General features: G+C 38.6%; 5 protein-coding genes and 1 long non-coding RNA gene across 7 annotated transcripts; 2 read left to right on the top strand and 4 right to left on the bottom strand.

The window, feature by feature from the left end:
• The first annotated feature begins 1,023 nt into the window (after nucleotides 1-1,023).
• On the top strand, nucleotides 1,024-2,234 carry LOC100179582 (uncharacterized oxidoreductase YtbE-like). The gene has a single exon (XM_002124886.5). The coding sequence runs from the start codon at nucleotides 1,129-1,131 to the stop codon at nucleotides 1,990-1,992; it is 864 nt and encodes a 287-aa protein (XP_002124922.3). The 5' UTR covers nucleotides 1,024-1,128; the 3' UTR covers nucleotides 1,993-2,234.
• A 5-nt stretch (nucleotides 2,235-2,239) lies between these two features.
• Nucleotides 2,240-5,744, top strand: LOC100184985 (transmembrane protein 65-like). The gene is made up of 7 exons (XM_002124772.4): nucleotides 2,240-2,536; nucleotides 2,898-2,939; nucleotides 3,394-3,461; nucleotides 3,519-3,573; nucleotides 3,866-3,908; nucleotides 4,300-4,405; nucleotides 5,126-5,744. Exons 1-7 carry the CDS (start codon nucleotides 2,260-2,262, stop codon nucleotides 5,210-5,212), a joined length of 678 nt encoding a protein of 225 aa, XP_002124808.1. The 5' UTR covers nucleotides 2,240-2,259; the 3' UTR covers nucleotides 5,213-5,744.
• Nucleotides 5,734-8,394, bottom strand: LOC100185034 (sterile alpha motif domain-containing protein 12-like). Of its 2 annotated transcripts, XM_009860758.3 has the most exons (5): nucleotides 8,119-8,394; nucleotides 7,450-7,513; nucleotides 6,930-7,067; nucleotides 6,373-6,513; nucleotides 5,734-6,133 (listed from the first exon to the last, which is right to left on the bottom strand). In XM_009860758.3, the coding sequence occupies exons 1-5, from the start codon at nucleotides 8,296-8,298 to the stop codon at nucleotides 6,111-6,113; spliced, it is 546 nt and encodes a 181-aa protein (XP_009859060.1). In that variant the 5' UTR covers nucleotides 8,299-8,394; the 3' UTR covers nucleotides 5,734-6,110. The 2 variants fall into 2 exon arrangements, with proteins under 2 accessions (XP_009859060.1, XP_026690751.1); XM_026834950.1 differs by lacking the exon at nucleotides 6,373-6,513.
• LOC100187419 (serine/arginine repetitive matrix protein 2) lies at nucleotides 8,322-11,599 on the bottom strand. The gene is made up of 2 exons (XM_026834948.1): nucleotides 9,862-11,599; nucleotides 8,322-9,822 (listed from the first exon to the last, which is right to left on the bottom strand). Exons 1-2 carry the CDS (start codon nucleotides 11,546-11,548, stop codon nucleotides 8,660-8,662), a joined length of 2,850 nt encoding a protein of 949 aa, XP_026690749.1. The 5' UTR covers nucleotides 11,549-11,599; the 3' UTR covers nucleotides 8,322-8,659.
• A 1,394-nt stretch (nucleotides 11,600-12,993) lies between these two features.
• Nucleotides 12,994-14,155, bottom strand: LOC113474337. The gene is made up of 4 exons (XR_003396000.1): nucleotides 14,050-14,155; nucleotides 13,940-13,996; nucleotides 13,855-13,883; nucleotides 12,994-13,519 (listed from the first exon to the last, which is right to left on the bottom strand). It is a non-coding gene; the product is annotated as an uncharacterized LOC113474337 (long non-coding RNA).
• Nucleotides 14,156-15,004: 849 nt separating this feature from the next.
• On the bottom strand, nucleotides 15,005-21,336 carry LOC108949605 (low-density lipoprotein receptor-related protein 2-like). Its single transcript, XM_018812396.2, has 15 exons — nucleotides 20,934-21,336; nucleotides 20,308-20,445; nucleotides 20,064-20,137; nucleotides 19,766-19,922; nucleotides 19,581-19,699; nucleotides 19,168-19,482; nucleotides 18,950-19,083; nucleotides 18,222-18,876; nucleotides 18,045-18,165; nucleotides 17,695-17,849; nucleotides 17,218-17,435; nucleotides 16,925-17,028; nucleotides 16,542-16,664; nucleotides 16,076-16,366; nucleotides 15,005-15,897 (listed from the first exon to the last, which is right to left on the bottom strand). Exons 1-15 carry the CDS (start codon nucleotides 21,057-21,059, stop codon nucleotides 15,118-15,120), a joined length of 3,510 nt encoding a protein of 1,169 aa, XP_018667941.2. The 5' UTR covers nucleotides 21,060-21,336; the 3' UTR covers nucleotides 15,005-15,117.
• Nucleotides 21,337-21,755: the final 419 nt, after the last annotated feature.

Raw genomic sequence — 21,755 nt, 5'->3', positions numbered from 1 at the left:
ATTCAAACATTACGGATGAATATTAAACATGTCTTAATTAAGTTCATAAGACTTTTCACACACTGCAATAGCTTTTGCAGCTCGACTTTAGGCATGGGAGTGGCAACCACGGATTAGAGCCATGACTCTGCCACGGATAAGTCAATCAAGTTCCTACCCCAAAAATAAACAAAAAAATTACCCAAGTTCAAAAAATAAATGAATTATCGAATCAGTTTCCGGAATTCCCCAACGATGAAATAACTAAATATCAGTCAACCGTGACAAACCAAAAGTATTTGCAAACAAGGTTGTGACGGTCGCCATTTCCGATCTCCACTTAAATTTATTTTTAAGCTATGGTACTCTGTGTTCACTCCTGTCCCACAGTAACAATATTTGAACTCGCATTAATTAACATCCTTACACTGCAATAAATATTAATTTTATTCAAAAATCAATCAATAATTGTTTAATTCAATTCCAGATCATCGTTCTGGTACTTAAAACAAGATAGTGACGTCACAGAGGAAGAAATTCTCGATCAAAGCATTGTTACGACACAGATAAGGTGCAAAATGTAAACAGAAGATATGTCACCTTCGAAATATAATGTAAACAATAAATTGTAAGGCGCTTTACACAGTTATCGCATTAAGACGTCATAAACAGAAATCTTTAAACTCGATCGATATTAGTTATAAGAAAGATTTTCGTTGCTTGTTCAAGTCGATAATGCAATAATATCAATGTATTCGTACATGGGCAAGGGTTGGGGTGTGTTGGGTTATATGGATACTAAGCATATTCATATTATATATATTTATATAGAAATATAATAACTACATAATATAAATAAATATATACGTTCTGTGTTTTAGGAAACTCAATGTTACGTAATATATAACTTTCAATGTTATTTAACGCTGTTGTGTTTTATGCCTACCATCTTGTGTGTGTAGGTTATAAGATGTGTTAATTTTATATTGATTGTAATACAAAATTCTTTTCCTAGATTGTTAATATAATGCTTAAGTGACATGTCTTTCCACGCCACAGGACCTGACTCATAGAATAGATAAGTTAGGTTAAATGACATTCATTCCTAATTAAGTTTATAAGTAATTGAATGTAGTGGTTTTCTAGACAATGGAATCTGTTGTAACTTTAAACAATGGAGTTAAAATGCCAATGGTTGGTTTGGGAACATTTCAAATAAAATCAGAAGACATTTTTCACCAAACTCTGGACTCTGCGCTTGGGTGTGGATATCGTTTAATTGACACCGCAGCTGTTTATAAGAACGAGCATCTTATTACAAGCTGTTTGCCTGAGTTGTTGGAGAAATATGGGTTGAAACGTGAAGACGTTTTCGTGACGACTAAACTTGGTCCGAAGGATTTAAGCGAGGAGATGGTGGAAGGAGCTGTGGAGGCATCACTGAAGAAGATGGGGTTGGATTATGTTGATTTGTATCTAATCCATTGGCCAGGTAGGCAGGGGGTGAAGGGAGGGGACGGTGTAAATGTTTGTTGCAGGAGGGGGGTGTGGAAAAGAATCGAAGAAATTTATCTGAAATCGGGGAAAATTAAATCCATTGGAATTTCGAATTATTTGTTAAAACATTTGGTTGAAATGTCCGAGTATTGGACGGTTGTTCCTGCTGTTTTGCAGAACGAGTTTCACCCGGACTATGTTGATTATGATGTCATAAAGTTCTGTAAGGACAACGGGATTCATTTTCAGTCGTATTCCTCGCTCGGTCAAGCGAGACTTGTAGATGATCCCAGATTCATAGAAATAGCAGAAAAGTACAGGAAAACTGTCGCGCAAGTGTTGTTGAAATGGTCGTTACAACACGGGTGTTCCGTCATCCCAAAGTCAACACAGAAATCTCATATCGAAGAAAACGCAAAAATATTCGACTTTGAAATTTCCGACGAAGATTTAGAAATTATTGGAAAAGTTGGGACAAACACGAAATATGCGTGGGACCCACAACATGTGGTGTAGATGGGCGTACTTGGTAGCCAGTTGTGCTATAAGGGGGGTTGGAGGTCGCTATGATCCCATTTTGTAAGAAAAAATAGTCAATTTTTTAACTAGGTCTTCGGATAAAATATTTGATAATTATTCTTACTTTTAAATAAATATAACAATACAACTTAATGAACTTATACAATTGCTTGTATTAAAATATTAAGTTACAAACATTAAACAACAGAACTAATCAAATTATGTTCCTTTATTTCACAGAAACCATAGTCAACACAATGAACTATGAATTCAAAAGTTTTTTTTCAAAAACAATTTTTGACGAAATGCTTCCAAACTTTTAAACAAACTGATTCAAAATGCTTAATTTTTGCAACGAAATGTCGGTTTTCACAAAATAGAGAAGAAAACAAGAAGCAAAGTTTCATAACCTCAAGGTTCCGGTTAAAAGCCACACCTGTGTACGATCCGGCGCAAACGTCAAAGTTTGTGAAAATATTGAATAAAAAAGATCGCGAGAATTTGTTCAACGAGTTAAATAAATACCAAGAATCAAATGGAGGTAAAGTTTCAACCAGTGTGAGGATAATATAGGAGGAAATGAACATGTGGCCAAAAAACAACATTTTTTATAACACGGGTGTTTTGTTTCATACACCCCGTGCCCGCTTATGAGTTACCAAGTATGTAACTTATTTATCCTCGCATGACGGGGCAACGACAGTCATTATAACATGAGTGTTCTGTTGCATACACCTTATGCCCGCTTACAAGTTACCACGTATGTAATTTATGGACAATGTTTTCCTGTATTGCTGGCGATTTAGACAACCCATTAGTGACCACTGGGTTGGAGTTTTTTATTATTTGATCCAATTGTTAATCATTTGAAAATATTTAAAACTTTTATGAATACATTACAGAGAACACCAAAGCTACAATAACAAGGTCCCAGCTAAACCTATGTGAGTTATTTTATATCTTTATGCGATTTTTCTTTCAATTAAAACACTTTTTAACTTCGACATCACAAAGGATGGTTTTAGTTTTTAAACCTAAGCATTCAAAATGAATTGTGTCAACTCAAAATTCAAAATGAATGTATGTGCCAAAATGTTTGCGGTAAGACTTATTAGGAAATTTGTGTTTGTTATCTCATTTTTGTTATCTTATTAATTCTTATGTTAATTGCGATTTTCGTCATCAAGTTCAAAGAATCAAAACAAATCATTTAGGTATCAAGTATTAAACAGATGTTTAAACCACCATTTCTTCCCCCGTATTCACATATATGCACGAAATGGTGGGCCATGAACAAACCCGTAACCAAATTGCCAGATGATCTTTTAATGTCCTATAATAGGCCTTGCAGCAACAGTACGCATATAAAATGTGTTTAAATTTACATTTCTTCCCCAGTATTCACGTACCACTGCGCACCATTCATTGGCTTCGGGTTCCTCGATAACGCCATCATGATATTAGCTGTAAGTGCTTTGTACGACGCTTATGTCATCAATTATTAATGTTGTTTCTATGAATAGGGAGAGTACATCGATGTAAAGATTGGCGCCACGTTGGGAATTACAACCATGGCTGGTAATGTAGTTATGTATGTACTTATTGATTGTTATAACACGGATGTTCTGTTTCATACACCTCGTGCCCGCTTACCAGTTACCACGTATGTAACTTATTTATCCTCGCATGGCGGGGCAACGACAGTCGTTATAACACAGGTATTTTGTTACTACACATGTTTCACTGTTGGCATTATCAGTGCTTGTACAATACTGAGTAGACTTGGTGAAACATCTGCTATAGTATAATGAGTCTATACTTGATAATTGTAACCTTGATATTCATAATTAATGATTTCTTTACTTTTCAGCTGCAGCTTTGGGAAATCTCATCTCAGATCTTGCAGGAATTGGGTGATTAATTTGTTTAAATTTTTAATAAAAACAGCGACTGAAATACAAGTTATCTTTCTATCGTATTCGAATAAATAAATAAAACAATATCTTCTTTTTTCCGAAATTTAGTTGGTGCAAAAGTTTTTTTGATATAAGAACTTTTAATCAACTTTAAATGCAGTTCTTCTAATAGCTATAATATCAAGTATGTACTTTCACCCCCCCCCACATTACCTTGGTTGTATAAAACAACTTTAACCAACCCCATCAAATGTTAGCAGGTTAGAATAAGCTTTTAAACTGAGGCCATGTTTTGTCCAAAAAATCAACTTTAAATTAATCCTGCTCATGGCAATATTATCGACTGTACAGTATATATTTTTATTTATTTATTTTATACATCTTACAGGTTGGCAGGTTACGTTGAGCTATTATGTTGCAAACTTGGACTCCCGACCCCCGATCTTACACCAGCACAACTAGAACTATCAGCAACGAGAATTGTTTCAAACTTTGTAAGTTTCTTGTCGTAATAATAAAGGCACTAAACCTGGGCTGGTGGAATGGGTGTTTCAGTACCCTGCCTCCACTGTGTTTAAAAAGTTTGGCGTTTATGGTTTTAGCTCAAACAATAGGCGTACAAATTGTACAATACAAGTGTTTAGGCGCCAAACCTGGGGTGGCAGGGTGGGCAGGCCAACCTTGAAATTTTTTGCACTGGATTAATCAGTAAACATTACAACCAATAAGTTAGATTTGTTTCACATAAATTAGGCACAAAGTGTTAAACAAAACACCCAGGTTACATGGCCACCAATAGCTTGTCATTCCCCACCCTCCATAAATAAACTTAATTATTTCACAATCAATGTGAAACTTAAATTCCCATCAGACAGAAGTAATTTCACATCAATATTAACAAACCCATTGGGACAAGAGCATCATATTGTGTTAATAAATGTCAGGGTTATTTATCCTCGCATGGCGGGCAATGATGGAACAACGGCAGTCGTTATAACACGGGTGTTCTGTTTCATACACCTTGTGTCTGCTTGCGAGTTACCACGTATGTAACTTATTTATCCTCGCATGGCGGGCGATGACAGTCGTTATACCACAGGTGTTCTGTTTCATACACCTCGTGTCTGCTTACGAGTTACCACGTATGTAACTTTGTGGGTAATTGATTTTATTATTGTTTAAAATTTATTTTATATAAATATGACATCACACAGGGTAAAGCAATGGGCATTGTCATCGGATGTATTATCGGAATGTTTCCATTGTTACTCATCAAAGATAGAAATCAAACAACGAAATAATTTCGTGCAATTTATATTATTTTTATTTTTAACTTTATTTTATCATTATTGCATTGTTGTTACACTAAACAGCATAAGTGTTTATATACTCTAATACATTTATAATAACAAACCAAACGTTTGGTTTGTTTAATATTTTTATAACAACCCTGGTACTATGTTAGCAAACACGTAAAGGGCGAAATAGCCTCTGACCTGAATCCCGGTCCCCTGGTATGAACCCATGGATGTTGTAACTCGAAGACAGCTTTTCTGGCAATTTATTACAATACCGACAAATCAATGTCCCATATTTGTCTTTATTAGGGTAAATACTTGGTGCTTTTATTCGTTATAAACCATTGGTATGCAAATAAATGCCCAAAAAATGTTGTTGAATTATCCACAAGTATTATGCGGACCTCAGTGTTTCCCAATAACTTCTAATGTTTCACAAACTATGCTAAATATATCTGGCAACACTGCTGTACCTATTATTGATGTTTTGCATGATTTCTATGTTTCGTTGCATGAATAAACTATTTTCGAATTATCGTTAATTTTATTCGGAACAAGTAATACTGAAATTACCATGACAACATACAACAAATATGGCAGTATTGCATCATAATCCCCACTATGACATCACAATCCACAATATGACATCACAACTTTCAATTTGACATCACAACTTTCATTATGACATCACAACTTTCAATATGACATCACAACTTTCAATATGACATCACAACTTTCATTATGACATCACAACTTTCAATATGACATCACAACTTTCATTATGACATCAAAACTTCCAACGATGACATCAAAACTTCCAACGATGACATCAAAACTTCCAACGATGACATCACAACTTCCAACTATGACAACACAACTTCCAACTATGACATCACAACCCTCATTGTATATCAAACATACCAGCTGAAAGTAAAAAAAACGGGTTTAAAAATTATTTAACAAAATATAAAAATGAAAACCAGCCTTTTAGAAACTGTCTGCACCATTTGTTTTGCAACAAAACCCAAAGCATCAGCGATACAAAAACGCATACAAGGTAAGAACTGACTTTTTATAAATAAAATTCCTGTATCCTATGTTGAGAAAAGATTCTCCACTGAATAATCACCCGATAACCACACAACTATATAAAGTCAACCCACCGGTCTGCAACCCTTTGAAACATTGCATGTAATCTTTCATCTGCAGCTTTAATATCTCATGCAATATATTGTTTCTATGTCCAGTATCACAAACTCCCATTCGTGTTAGTTTGATTTCGTTCAAACCAAGCAAAGTTTTGCCTGCGTGGAGTGAAGTGTATGTAACTTATTTATCTTCGCATGGTCCGGCAATGACTGTCAATATAACACGGGTGATCTGTTTTATTCACCTCGTGCCAACTTACAAGTTAACACGTATGTAGCTTATTTATCCTCGCATGGTGGGGTAACGACAGTCGTTATAACACGGGTGTTCTGTTTCATACACCTCGTGTCCGCTTATGAGTTACCACGTATGTAACTTTGTAGGTGATTGTTTTTCTGATGGCTGATAAATTAGACAACTCAGTAATGACCCCTGGTATGGGGCAATTGCCGTTAGCTGTCTTGCACAAGGACACATACGCCCGCAACAGCACCAAGCCTTGAACCTAGCATCCTCTGATCGGGAGGTAATAACTGTAACCACAACAACAATAATGACATAACAATGGTACCTGTGATATCATGGTATGCAAATAACTCAGTATAATGAGCTTGGTCCTCAGGTAGATGGCGTTTCAACCATTTACAAACCTCCGTTTGTGTCCAAACATGAACTGGCTTCGTTTGTCGTATGGGTGCGTTTAACCCAGCTGGGGGGTGGTAAGCAAAAATATATTTTTTCAATTATATATATAATTTTTGGGGGGGGGGTCGCGACACCCTAAACCCCCCTGGCTGCACCACTGCTTGTGTCTTTTTGTCATGAACGTTAGGGTAGTATACAAAATGGAAAGACAGGATCTAGCTACAAAACAACAGTCGTTTAATTGAAATAAGCGAGGTCGCTACACCTACCAGACAAACAACGAGCCATTTATGTTTATTTATTATCTATGACTATTTAAAATATAGTTTCAAATTGGAAGAGAATAATGTGGTTGATATTTTGGTCTGTTGGTGGCATATAGACACAAACACGACCCACACTATAGGGAAGCTTTTTCAATATCCAAACTTCCAAGCTATACTTACCAAGTGCTGTGTTGTGTGAAGCTACAACTGACGGCCGATGATGGTAAGCCAACATTAGGGAGTCCTGGGAGAAAATATCAGTTTAGTTGCGATAAGATACAATGTATGGTAATGTATGGTACCTAAGTTACAATCACAATACACTTGTTGTAGATTGGGGTTGAATCTAACGCTGGTGATGTTTGCTGTATAACAGACGAAACGTTGGAATAAAAAAGATTAAGGTTTTTAAACTAGAGTAAAAAGACAATTACATTACGTCTGTAGCGGAAATAACAGAAATTTGTTAAATTGATTGGATCCAACTTATTTCCCAAAAAAAACTGTTCCAATAAATTACCCTCTCCACCAGATGACAAGGCTGTCATTGCCTTTCAGAAAATATATATATATAATATATTTAATTTTTTATTTTTTATTGCAATAAAAATTACGAAAAACAGTACGATTGCAAACATTAACAAACGGCTGCACCCCACTTCATGAGTTGAAGCAAGATTTTGGCTATTTGGTATTCAGTGGCTTCGATCCTTTCCACTTCGTGAACAAAAATTTTTACTCTTTTTTTCTCCTGCACCTTACAGGAATTTTCTCCTGCACCTTACAGCAATAAATACAAAATCGCGGAGAATAAATATAAATCAGTTATTTCCAACACTTTAACCCCACCTGGTGGCGAAGAGTGACATCAGCTCCCCTTGACTCGAGGACATCGGACTCGGATCCCGGTCGTCTCCTCCCTGAAGATGTTTCGCCAACATCCAGTGATCCTCCCTGGCTAGCAGTTCGTCGTTTCGATTGGTTTCCGGCGCTATGGTGGCGTTGGTGGTAAGGTTGGGGTAAGCTCATTATGACATCACTATCCTAACTTCTCTAATACATCACAAACGTTATTGTTTACAAATATTTGGATCGGGTAGTATTTATGACATCATAATTAACATTGTTTTCGAATTAGTGATAAAAATAAAAGTTGTAGTTTTATAAACAAACAGGAAAAACGGGCAGTTTTAACAATTACTCATGAATGGCAACATAGAAAAAATATTAACCAAGAAATCGAAGTTATAGGTCGAAATTTTCACAAAAAATTTAAATTTTTAAAAATGAAAAAAATAAAAAAAGTTTAAGTTTCACAATTTTTACAAAAGTTGAATTAAAAATCATTGTTTCTTCCGCGATGGTGGGGTGCGATTCCCAACATCAGGACCTAATCCTCAGATGAAGAGGATGATGAGGAAGAAGAGGAATCTGATGATGAATCGGAGGTTGCGGCGATTCCGGGTCGTTTACGGAGGGGGGAGTAACTTAACGATCGCGACGATCTTCGCCTGTTTTCGGAGGTTTTCTTCCGATCTGGGGATACCTTTCTATCCTCTGGCGATCTTCGTCTTCTGTTGGGAGATCTTCGTGGCGATCTTGATCGTCTCCGATCCTCGGATCTCGGGTTTCCGAATCTTCTTCGAGGAGAACGGGTCCTCCGACGAGGGGACCTTGATCTTCGACGAGGTGACCACCTTCTAGGATAGCCTCCTCTCCTCCCTGGTCCTCCAGGTGACCTGCGACCTCGATATGGACTTCTTGATCTTCGTCGCCGGACAGGACTTTCTTCTCGCCTCCGTTTTGGCTCCGGACTTCGTTTTGGCGAGCTGTACATCTTTGGAGGGATCTTTGAATCTTCGGAGTCATCTGAATCTTCTTTCCTCCGGATAGGGGACTTGCTTCTTTGATCCGGAGGACTTGAGGACTTCTTCCTTACGGGAGATTTTCGTTTCCGAGGTGGAGGACTTTGCGATGGTGACTTCATCTTCTGTTGAGGTTTCCTCTCATCTCTTGATCTTCTCAAAGGACTTTTATTTCTCCTCACCTCCTGAGATTTTGGAGATGAAGATTTTTGTTGCTTCTTGGATAATCTTTGAGGAGAACCACTGGAGGAGTTACTTGAGCTACTTGATGAGGAGGAATGAGCATCACTGTCCGATCCAGAAGAACTAGATGATGAGGAACTGGAAGAAGATCTGTGCCTTACCTTCTTCATCGGTGATTCATGACGTTTACGATCACGTGAAGGTTTAACTTTTGTTTCATGGGATTCTCGCCTTTGTTCTTTTGATTCCGGTTTTCTCTCGCGTGACTTATTCCTATCATGTGAGAGATCCCTTTTTTCTTTAATTTCTTTTCTCTCATGTTTTCTCTCAGGTGGGGCACGATTTCTCTCACGTGAGACACTTCTTTTTCCTCTGGACTCTTTCCTGTTTTGATTTCTCTCACGCGATTTATTATTTCTATTATGCGAGAGATTTCTTTTTTCTTTGGATTCAGGTTCTCTCTCATTTGATTCCGACTTTCTCTCACGTGAAACATTTCTTTCATGTGAGAGATCTCTTTTTTCTTTCGTTTCCTTTCTTTCATGATTTCTTTCACGTGATTCTGGCATCTTCTCACCAGAACCACGATTTCTCTCACGTGATTCTGCAGTTCTGCGATGTGATTCTCGATTCCTTTCACGAGAATCACGATACCTTTCAAGTGATGTACGTTTCATCCCAGGTGATTTACGACGCACCTCAACATCTTCTTCCGAACTAGATGAGCCATCTTTCTCACCTCTTTTTACTTCATCTTGGGATGAATCATCACTACCGGAAGAAGACTCTTTCTTCTTCTTCTTAGTAGCAACTTTTTTCTTGGAATGTTTCTTCGAAGATCTTGCGTCATCCTCGCCACTAGATGATGACGAAGAGCTAGATACTTGCCGGATAATTTTTGCTTTAACTTTTTCATGTTTTTGTGGCGATGTTTCTTCTTGTTTCCTTGGAGACGATCGACCACGTTTTCGTGACGAAGATTGGTCTTCTCGTTGTTGCCGAGTCGACGAAAGATCTTGTTTCCTTGTTGGTGATTCTTCCCGCTTAAGTGGTGGTGACCGTTTCTGTCTCTGTGGCGACGCATGATCTCGTCTCTTTGGCGACTCATCTCGTTTTCTCGGCGATCTTTTACCTCGCCTCCTAGGATGAAGATCTTTATCCGATCTCCCAACATCAACGGACTTCCTCCTTCGACTCATCGAACCTGATCTTCCATCTCTTCGTCTCCACTCCCCATGATCCCTGCTCCTCACAGGAGATCTCCTCTTGGGAGGTGGAGGACTCCCATCACTACTCGAAGATCTTTCCAAGGATTCAGCGCGTTTTTTCTTTTTTACCAACGGGGCCTTTTTCACAGGCCGTTGGTAAGGATCAACAGGCGAAACACCGCTGATGTAATTCCGTTTGATCTTCAATTCCTCTTCATTTACATCAGGACTATTTTTCTTTCGTCGGGATTTTTCTTCCTTTCTTCTGGAAGCGCTTGCATCCCTCCTTGATTTATCTTTTGACTTCTTTGATCTTCGAACATCTTCATCTGATCTGCTCTCACTAACGGATTTCTTTCGTTTCTTCTTTCGAGATTTTTTCTTTTTTTCGACCTCACTTTCAGACTCGCTGTCAGATGAAGAATTTTTCTTGTGAGATTTTTTCGATTTTCGTTTCACTTTTTTCTTCTTCTTCTTTTTTGCTTCCTTGGGAGGCGGGGATTCACTCGGGGACCTGATCATCTTATTATTCTCCACTTCCTCCTCTTTCTTCTGCAGAGGATTATTTCCAACAAACGCGCTCCCCTTCACATAATCTTTCCTTATCCCAAACGCGGCTCTCAAAACCTCATTCTCCTTTTCTTTCATCTCGGCAATCTGGTGCGTCTCGGTAAGTATCGGCCTCCCTGTCGCGTCCTCCTTCCCCCCGATCGTCTCTTTACTCTCGCTCAGCATCTTCCGATACGTCCCAACCTTCTTATCGATCTCCTCTTCCTCGTAACCCTGCTCTTCCATCAAATCTCTCAACTCCATACACTTCACTTCCACTCTCCTCTTCAACCCATGGAGAATCAACTCTGCGTTCGGTTTCTTCTCCATCCTAGAATCGAGTTGTTTGAAATCCTCGTCAGTTTTAAACTCGCTCCGATCTTTAACTCGCCGTATAGTCGATAAATTACGCTGCACGTACCCATTTGTTCCACTACCACGGACAGTGTTTAGTCCGATGCCGTTATACGACATTTTATTTAAATATTTAAAATCAACTTTAAATTATTCAGGTTTTATCTCTGCAAAACTAAAAACATAAAGTTTAAAAACTTTTATCCCAAACAAGCAATCTTTCAGCACACCTGACACCTGTAACAGCAAACATGTTTTCACATACGAAGAACGTTTTTAATATGAAATAATTTAATACAATAACTTTGCTTTATGTACTACACCTTTTCAACAAACTAAAACCTAATGTTGGAACTGCTTCACACAAATTACGTCATGACAACGATAGTAAACGTATACAGCATGTTTAAAAACGTTACTCATACGAATTCGGAGAAATATTTCAATCTTTAGAAATGTAACTTGCTAACATTCGGTATTTTTAACGTGCGCGTCATAATTTAACAATAAAAAAATGGAAAATAACTAGTTTTGTCTCAAAGTTGAATTTAAAATCTTTATATTTGCTTTTTTTCCAAAGCTAACATGGAAGCCGCATAGAAATAGTATAAATTTATATATGACATCTATAATTCTGAGTCCACATTCCCGTTTTTTAGCCTTTTACAATTTTAAACTTTTTGTAAACAAAATAAATAAATGTTATTTTAAAGTCAATTTGGCTAAAACAACACTGTTTAGAAGATATTAAATTTTATTTTTAAATTTTGCAGCATAATACAAGAGTTTAATAGAATATCTATTTGACACCAAGCGGTACAGAATTTTCATATTATGTCCGGGTGGTGGCGCTGTAATATTGGTTACTTCTGTAAAATAAAAACAGGATTAAAATACCTTCATAGTTTGTGTGGCTGGCGTTGGTGAAAAGCCACTACGGCACGACAAGCCCCCAGCCAATGGTAGTGGGTTTCTACTCTGGTGAGAAACCCTTTGCTGGATAGACCTTACCCAAAGCAAGGAAAAGAAACCCATTGACAAAAATAATACAGCGCAACAATAAACTCAGTCACACCAACAAGCATATAAGAAGCGCAACATGATCATTGAAACACCGACAAACGAAAAGCTACAACAATCTTATACAAAAGCCCCGCAGTGCGCACGCTACCAAGTGCCCACCTGCAAGGAGTCAAAGCCAACAATGGCCCTGCATCACCCGATCGCTTATTAAGAAAACATCCTGGTACCGCGATACCCTCGTCGTATCTTCACACAATATAATATCGTCCGGCTGTTACGCACCACATCGACCGTTACGACATACTGTGGCTGTTACGTACCGCAAAGCGGCGACGTCCACGTAACAAACCCGCAGCTGTAACGTAACTAAACCGACCGTGACGTAACCGCACCGAACGCAGGGTCATGACGTTGCTGACCCACCGCATCGACGTGAAGCGTAATTGTGACGTGGCCATCGTCCAAATTACGCCATACGCGATGTTATGTGTTTAATTAAAAAACTCGTTGGGTAAACATTTAAAGTTAAATTATTTAAATCGATTAAAAGGGAATTAAAAGTTAATGTATATATTACACTGCGCGTTGATATTACTCGAGTATATGTGTACCAAGACAGAGTTCTCGCAAAGCAAACCAAGACAATACAAAACCACTGTAAGATTCAAGTCCCGACAGATAAAACACTCGGGAAGGAATGAACATTACAGTAGATGCTAATCTTTATCAAGTAAGATTGTTGCAACAATTCCTTTACATTTGTTTCAAATACATGAAGAAGCACGAAAAAGTGCTTGGGGACATAGCTGGCAACATTAGACCCAGCAAAAAATAGCTGGCATCACTGTATGAGTGCACCAGCTAACACAAACAAACACACTCATACTTAAACACTAAGCCTAAACCACCTGAAACCGACATCCTTTGTCGGCGTCTTTGATCTTCTTTCTTCGCGCGTACACACCTATACTAAGCCTATACACACTTATAGTAGGCCTATACACACTTAAGCCTACAAACACCTCAAACCGACATCTTTATATTGGCGTCTTCTTCTTTGTTTTTCATCTAAAAATAACATTCGTTAACTTGGAATGTATAATAAACTGGGGTAAGATGGAATACCTTTTCATTCGATTTTGTCGTCTTATATATTTCGTAGTAATCAGAGAATTCAAGGAATTATAAAACCGAATCCTCACGGCTCCCATATACCATTGTTAATTGTTTAAAACACGATCAGGATATTTGGATATCATGTGCTAAAGGTGTCCCGTCTTTCCCCAACTTACTATATAATAATAAACATAAAACTCTAATAAAATGTTTTTGTTTTTATCAGAACTAAAGGGCAAGCTACAACACTACGTGCTTAACTATATATTGGTTTGAATATAAATTACCTTGCGCTTTTTTTCTCGTCTTTTTCCATCTGCAACAATCAGCATTGTTACGAAATCATCTTAAACTATGTTACGTCATAATCACCTTGAACACAATTCTTCGGTGATGGCGGATTTCTCTGTGACGTCACATACCCATAATCTGTGAAACAAACTTTAAAACAATTTACTTTTATGGCGAAACAATGAACTTACGAAGCAGGTTCTTGTTACGTCATCACTGCTTCTGTGACGTCAGATCATCGAAGTTTCTAGAAAAGAGCTTATGTACGTAATAATGCCAATTTATACTTTACCAATTTTTTAATCTTATTGCTTCGCGCTCATAGCGCAAATATAATTAGAATATACAAGTAATGTGCCTTGCGTCGACGCAAAACGCGCATGGGGCCCCATTGAAAAAAAATCGCGAAACGCACTAGTAAATAAAACGTATTGTGACATCACAAGCGTATAAGTGACGTAACTGGCTAACCGCGATAATAGAGTTTGTGAAACGCGAAGCAGGATAACGAATATTGTGACGTAGCGGCTACAGCGAACGCAACGTCGCGAGTGACGTAATAAACATTGACGTAACGAATAGGCATGGTGACGTAATTTAAGATTAAATAGCAAACACGAACAGACGTCAAAATGCGAGTGACGTAATAAAGAGATCGCTGATACCTGTATCTAGATTCTAGAATGAAAGATAATGTTAATAATAATAATAGTTAAACACAAGGCACATTACTATGTTAGTATAATATATGATATAAATATAGTTACTATATATAGTTAGTAGTGGTGCATATAATGGTTAGTAATATAATAGCAATGCAAGTAATCAAATACTTAACTCAAGCCTTGTAGTAGGAACGCACATAATCCCAATCTGCTGGTGCTTCATCCAAACTGCAGCGTGGTGTGACTGGCGCGCGTAGCAAAGGCGGCGTTTTATGCGCGAGGCAATCAACGAGAAGCGGGGAGGGTAATTAACGTTGGAAGGTGAGGGAATGAAATTTATTTCGTCTTTTCGGCGACGAGGATGTCTCGCTAGATGGGGACAGAGAGCAAGAATATGAAAGATGTAAAGGTCGCATGTTAACAGTCGAAGCAGAAATTGTGCGAAAAAAATGCATCATATGTATCTAATATATATATATGATGTCTGTAACTTAAATTGTAATTTAAAGTTTTGAATACAATAGCGAAGATCAAATTAATTGAAACAACGAAGGGAATTAGCAGTAGAACTACAGTCGTTAAAACACGTGAGGTTTAAATAATAGTTTTCAAACTTGTTGTTACTTTTAATGCTGATTCATGATTTGCTGACTCAGCATTTCCATTGTTAACTCTCAAAAGTTTTCCATTGTTCGGTGACGTCATTATTTTTGTCGTCATAATAGCTTGGTCTGTTCTCCCGGTGACAGAATAACGTCGAAACTGGCTGAGGCTGTTGGCGGGGATAGGAGGGCTTGATTTCCCGCGGAATCGCCCAAAAATTCTAGATGTTAAATTCGAAGCTGCAGTCTGTATAACATCAGAGTAAAGAAGCGGGTTCAGGGCGCTGTTAATCGGTAGCAGAACAACGGCGGTGAAAGGATAAACCCACTGCGGGAGATCAACGCCTGAAATCCCGCAGAAGCTCACAATACACGCCGGGATCCAACAGCAAAAATCTGAAAGCACCAAACGAGCTATACGCTTATGCATACTAAGAAGGCGCTTTTCCGCAACAGTCCGCGGGGATTTAAGCTTCTCGTTCCCGCCAGCTCCTCTTCTTTTCCCGAGCTTTGAAGACTTAGCCCACACCATCAAATACACGCATGCAATGTATATAAACGCCACAAAATTGACCCCCATTACAAATCCAGTATAAATCTTGGCCCTTCCTGTCATCCCATCTTTCACAGTTGGAAAGAAAGTTGGCAAACAGACGCCATGTTTGCCAAAGTAGCCGATATTCCCAACCAACTCAATCTCAGGAAACATTTCGCCCAAACCTTTGTTGATGTCGTTCCACGTCACAAACGTACCATTCATGACGTCACATACCTGTAAGAATAAGAGTTTAAGAATAGTTTCAATAAAAACATGAAAGCCATATGTGTTTTACGATTTTTCTTTCAAACATTTCGGTTGAAAACTTGAACCATCATCATTGGTGCGTCTTGTTTTAGAGACCTAGTTAAGAATAAATGCGCTTGTTACGTCATACTCATAAGTTATCGACCTTCGGTTTAGTTGTGACGTCATGAACGATCGCGCACGCCTTCTTCAGGAATGACGTCATTGTATCCTTGGAAACGACTTCTGAGCCAAAATACGTCAACCCGTTTCTGTTGACGACCAATGACGTCACAAATTCGTCATCGATGACATTAGGAATCACAGCGATGACGAAACTAAGAACCCAAACCATCCCCATCCACAGCGCGGTCACTAGAGGTCGTATGTGACCAACCTTCCACGGCTTTATGACGGCATAGAGACGATATGTCGTCATAATCACCATTATACCAGTCTGGAATGTGAGGTTTTGTAATTTTTGTGGTTTTTAAAATCCAATGTCAATATATTCTAGTGGTTGTTTGTTTTAAACAAACAATTGTTGAAAAATAGCCAGAAAAAATAAAGTAGCCAGAAGATTTGTTTCGGGATAATAATTTATCGTTCTATGACGTCACAAACAGACATACCGATGCTTCGCATGACGTCATAATGAGCACCCCGAGACGTCGACAAGTTGAACTGCTCTGCCACGACACCTTGTGTTGACAATATGAACCGGAGAAACTTGAACTTTTGAACCCGATGATCAGCTGTCACAATGACGATTGTTAAGTTAACAATGAAGAACAATTAGGTGGCATGTTCGAGTCTCGGTGCTGCTACTATTAGCCGTATATGTTCTTTGACAAGAACCAATAATTATTGCTCCAACCCAGTGGTCACTAATGGCTTGTACAAATTATCAGCCACACACCTATGTAATAACGAAATAACGACTGTCACTGCCAACCATGCGAGTATAAATAAGTTTCATTTATAGAAATATGCAGATTATGACGTCATAACTAACCAGGTAAATCCCCGTGATGACGTCAGCAGCCGCCAGATTCGTCACCAACACGTCATTGCATTTCGACAAAGGAGCGATTTGGGGTAACCCCCTGTGAGACTTTCCTAAAATTTCATGACGTCAATACAGCTCGAACAACAAGATCAAACATTTGTAATTCTGTAAATATTGTTTGTTTACTACCAAATGTTCCATCTTATTCCGAATACCACCGATACCCTAATCTTCTACATGTAAGTTTGTATTTGGCATTACATGGATTTCGACGAATCAGAAACTTTAAACTATTTTACCCCTGTTGTGATTGGTCGATACGAGTTCCCGCCAAAACGTTGTCACCATAACAACCGTGTTTCCTAATATGGAAACTATGGCAACCATCCATAGCAACCATCGTAACCATGGTAACTTTATCATCTCGTCACGTGACGATATAGGATCGATGACGTCAGGACCAGGGCATTCGTCACTTCCGTCCCCACAGTCGGCATGACCGTCCAGTATTTTCAATCTGTTGGATAAATATAACATATTTATCCTACCATTCGGCAACAGCAGACATGTAATAACACTGAAATAAAGCATTGCCGAATAAAATTACCGTTAATATAAACAATTAACAACGGTCTATGAGAGTCGTGAGGATACGGTTTGATAATTCTTTGAATGTTCTTTGTTTACTACTATATGGGACGGAAAAATAAGTGAAAAGGTGTCCCATCTTTCCCCACCCTACTATAATTGTCGTATAGAAACTTAGATCTACATACTTATCCACAAAGAACGGGATCCCGTTGTCATGGCAGTAAAAATGGTTTGAGCAGTTCCTCTCGTCTGATTGGTCCATACAGTCCACGTGACCGTCGCATGCTTGAGTGAGTTTAATGCTCACTTTCCTACCCTTAGGTGGCGCCGGTGAGTTAATCTGCAAATTATAAGATAAAAAAGCCAATTTGTTGTTTATCCTTGCGAATACGATAAAGAAGATCAAGTTTTTAAAACAACGAAAAGGAAGGAAAATGGCGGCAAAACGACGGTCGTTAAAACACGCCACGTGTAAAAACTACTTTTTTTGCAATTTATGTAATAATCAACACAGTGCCACGTCATAATCACTTACATCCACGTCACAGATGAACCTAATGTCGTCACAATACATCTCATCTATTCCGTTATGACAATCCATTATTCCGTCACAAACAGTAGAAGGGTAAAGCGGTTGAAACGATGTTTCGCTGCATCTGTAAAAACAACCAATCAGAAAGCGTCACGTGTTTAACATCAACCAATCACGTACAAGAACTTTCCCGCCAAATGTTTGCAGTATTTCGGAGGTTGTTCGCATATGACGTCACCAGCACTGACGTCATTGTTGCATTCGTCATACATTCCGAAGCATTCAGCTCTTCCGTCACATCGCGTCGCTTTTATTGTGACGTCACTATACCTCGATGAGAAATACTCGAGAGAATCTGTTAGCGGACAATCGAAGGTATTCTCACTGGATGCATTCCTCTGTGACGTCATTATCGGCGCGCGGCAGAATCTTTCATCTATGACGTCATCACAATCGATTGTTTTGTCACAAAACCGAGTTCTCGGCAAGCAAATATCTGATTGGTTGTCCCGTTTACAGTGGTGGCTTCCTATTGGACAAGAGCTCGACCAATCACCGTCTACCTCACTACACACGTGACCTACGTCATCGGACAATCGATTCCGTACTGTGACGTCACAGAGGCACTCGTCAGATAGATCGAAGCAATCGAGGACCCCATCACATATTTGATTGGTTCGAACCTTCTCCGGGTTTAACCAATCAAATTTCCCGGTTAAACACGTGATCAAATTCTCGGCCTCTGATTGGTTCTCGTCCGAACCATCGTCACAATCGACCACGTGATCGTTGACCAATGAGAGGGGGAGAACGCATTTCTTGGTTGATGACATACCTGTTACGTCACAATACGTCATTGTTTTGTAAATAGTAGGGGTAGGGAGTTCTAATAATTATTATGCCTCCACCTTTCCTTGTCCTTGTGACGTAACATTTAAACCCAACCCCGACTTCCTGTTCGTCACTTCCGTCTAAACAATCGACTATTCCGTCACAGAAGTAACTTCTTAATATGCAGTGTGACGTCACAATACCGTGCTCCCTGGAAATGTAAAAGTGACGTCACAAATCAAACGACGTCACGCCACAAAAATGACGTCACATCATCTTATATGAAGTCACAAACCCCATTGTTTCGCCCATTGTTCCAGATGAATCGAGACACAAGAAATATCTTCTTCTGACGTCAATAGAGCACTTGATTGTTTCGTCACTACAATCCAAACAATCAGCTACTCCGTCACAAAGCTGATTGTGACGTAGACAAACCCTTCCATTGTCACATGACCACTCGTCGCTATGACAGCGTAATGACGTCAAAGCTTCGTCACTTCCGCCCCCACAATCGTCCAACCCATTGTTAACCCAAGATCGCGGAATACATCGCTCTATGACGTCATTAACAACACACGCGAACTCGCTCTTCGTGCATTCTAGATGTCTGTGACAATAATAAAACCCTACCAGTCACGTCATATTACGCATGACGTCATAATATTAGTGATGTCATACTACCGTCACGGGAAACCTCCTACTCACCCACCGCACCCCACATATCGGGGAAAGCACCCACCCCCGCACGTGACCTCATCATCGTTGCACGTCATCAACATGCTTTCGTCATTTCCGTCGATGCAGTCGCGTAATCCATTGTTCACCTGTAGTGACGTCATAATACAAGTAATAATCGTTAGTAGAAAAAAATAATAATTACGTCACAATACCCATTCACGCGGAATACATCTTCCGTTAGCGCATCGATATTCCTTTGTGACGTCACACTCAAAAATTGACTCAACCATCTCATCAGCGCCACCGTGCGGACAATCTTTGAAACCATCGAAGACCTTAAATCGGGGAATGCACCGACCGGTGGGGCACCTGAGACATTGTGACGTCATCAATGAGCAACAACATCAATGAGTTACGTCATCAGTCTAATACGCTATTAAACAGTCACATCTAAACTAAATTACGTCATTAATATTATACGTCATCAAACAGTTACGTCACGACACACACCTGAACTCCTCTCCTTGTATACAGGGAAACCCACGAACCCCCCCATCGTCGCTGCCGTCGGCGCATAAATAAACCTGCGTGTGACGTCATAATATAAATATTATTTATTTCCTGGAATAAGATCGAAGATAAATTAATTAAAACAACGAAGAGAAGAGAATTAGCAGCAAAACGACAGTCGTTAAAACACGCTATGGTAAAAACTACTAAAACTACTTGGGTAAAAATTTCAATTAAACGTCACCTCTCTATTTATCCAGTCACGTGGTACACACATCCCGTTACCACGGCAACGAAACTCGGACCTCGGGTGACATCTAGCGAGTGGTTTATTTTCATCGCTCGTGTCGTTTGCTCCACAGTTCCATAATTTGTTCCTTACCTTTGTGACGTAATAAGGTCGATTGTTACCACACAAGTTTAAACAAAGTTATTGATTCTAATATAGCGCGATGTCGCTACCCATTATTAACGAACAAAAGAATCAATAAGCATCTGTGACGTAATAAACGTAATCGAGAAATATATTCCGCTTTTATTTCGTCCAATTGTTTAAAGTTTGAATTAAATATATTCAAATGAATGAACGTAACTTATTTATCCACACATGACGGGGCAACGACAGTCGTTATAACACGGGTGTTCTGTTTCATACAGCTCGTGCCCGCTAATGAGTTACCACGTATGTAACTTATTTATCATCGCATGGCGGGGCAACGACAGTCGTTATAACACGGGTGTTCTATTTCATACATCTCGTGCCCGCTTATCATATACGCCATACCTCACTATAACTACGTCACAATTCATAGTATTTAATCACAATGTTAAAACATACTAGAATAAATTGTATCATGACGTAACTACTACCTGATCTCTCTTAATGCACTTTCGCGACTTCGAGCATTCGAATTCCTCTCGTGAACAAGAGGCCTCTGTGACGTCATAAATCATCAACGAAATTGCGAAAACCACGAAAACATCTTGATGAAACATCTGGCAGTTTTAAGTTCTGGAACGCAGTCGATCCAACGTCGCGATTCAGTGTTCCCAAATTAAATTAATATTTAATTTCCAGTGTTGCCAGATAAAAAACTTAAATCTTTAAGCAGTGTTTCCGAATAAAAAAAACAACTGTTTTTGGGGTTTAAGTATTTTATTGTTGCCAGAAAAAAACTTTGATATTTAGTTAGTGTTGCCAGATATAAAACTATGATATTTAACCAGTGTTGCCAGATAAAACAAGTTTGATATTTAGTTAGTGTTGCCAGATAAAACAAGTTTGATATTTAGTTAGTGTTGCCAGATAAAACACCAGGACTTTTAAGCAGTGTTTTCAGTTAGAAAAACAAATTCTAAAATTAAAAATATATATTCTCTCTATTTCCTAGAATAAAAACCTGGAATGACATCACACTATTACGTGGTCACATTGCCCTTTATTATCTTGGCTGACATCCAATCATTAATAATTGAACTTGGTTTAAGATTTATTGGGCATAGGTTGAATTATTTAACAGACATTGTTTGACTTTTAATCAATTATTCAGGACAATTAGTTGTGTGATGTCACAGTTCATTATTATTTACCACATAATTGAAATTAAAGATTTAAAAAATCTCGTTTATTTTGTGGGTTTAGCGGCTACAGATTTATCTAAAATTTTACTTAAGTAGTTTTTATCCATGCCA

Source organism: Ciona intestinalis, chromosome 7 (genome assembly GCF_000224145.3).
Source record: "Ciona intestinalis chromosome 7, KH, whole genome shotgun sequence".
NCBI lineage: Eukaryota > Metazoa > Chordata > Ascidiacea > Phlebobranchia > Cionidae > Ciona > Ciona intestinalis.
Note: the sequence above shows the minus strand (reverse complement) of the source record. Positions and strands in the feature narration are given on the sequence as shown.

Coding starts and splice junctions, on each gene's coding strand:
- LOC108949605 (XM_018812396.2), bottom strand. CDS start 21,059: ATGTTTCATCAAGATGTTTTCGTGGTTTTCGCAATTTCGTTGATGATT. Junction 17,850..18,044: donor GGTTCATCTGTGACGTGGAT/GTAAGTGATTAT, acceptor TATAATTTGCAG/ATTAACTCACCGGCGCCACC. Junction 16,367..16,541: donor TGACGTCATGCGAAGCATCG/GTATGTCTGTTT, acceptor CTCACATTCCAG/ACTGGTATAATGGTGATTAT.
- LOC100185034 (XM_009860758.3), bottom strand. CDS start 8,298: ATGAGCTTACCCCAACCTTACCACCAACGCCACCATAGCGCCGGAAAC. Junction 7,514..8,118: donor ATGTCACTCTTCGCCACCAG/GTGGGGTTAAAG, acceptor ATTTTCTCCCAG/GACTCCCTAATGTTGGCTTA. Junction 7,068..7,449: donor TTCACACAACACAGCACTTG/GTAAGTATAGCT, acceptor ACCACCCCCCAG/CTGGGTTAAACGCACCCATA.
- LOC100184985 (XM_002124772.4), top strand. CDS start 2,260: ATGAATTCAAAAGTTTTTTTTCAAAAACAATTTTTGACGAAATGCTTC. Junction 3,574..3,865: donor GGGAATTACAACCATGGCTG/GTAATGTAGTTA, acceptor TTTACTTTTCAG/CTGCAGCTTTGGGAAATCTC. Junction 3,909..4,299: donor TCAGATCTTGCAGGAATTGG/GTGATTAATTTG, acceptor TACATCTTACAG/GTTGGCAGGTTACGTTGAGC.
- LOC100179582 (XM_002124886.5), top strand. CDS start 1,129: ATGGAATCTGTTGTAACTTTAAACAATGGAGTTAAAATGCCAATGGTT.
- LOC100187419 (XM_026834948.1), bottom strand. CDS start 11,548: ATGTCGTATAACGGCATCGGACTAAACACTGTCCGTGGTAGTGGAACA. Junction 9,823..9,861: donor AGAATCACGTGAAAGAAATC/ATGAAAGAAAGG, acceptor GAGATCTCTCAC/ATGAAAGAAATGTTTCACGT.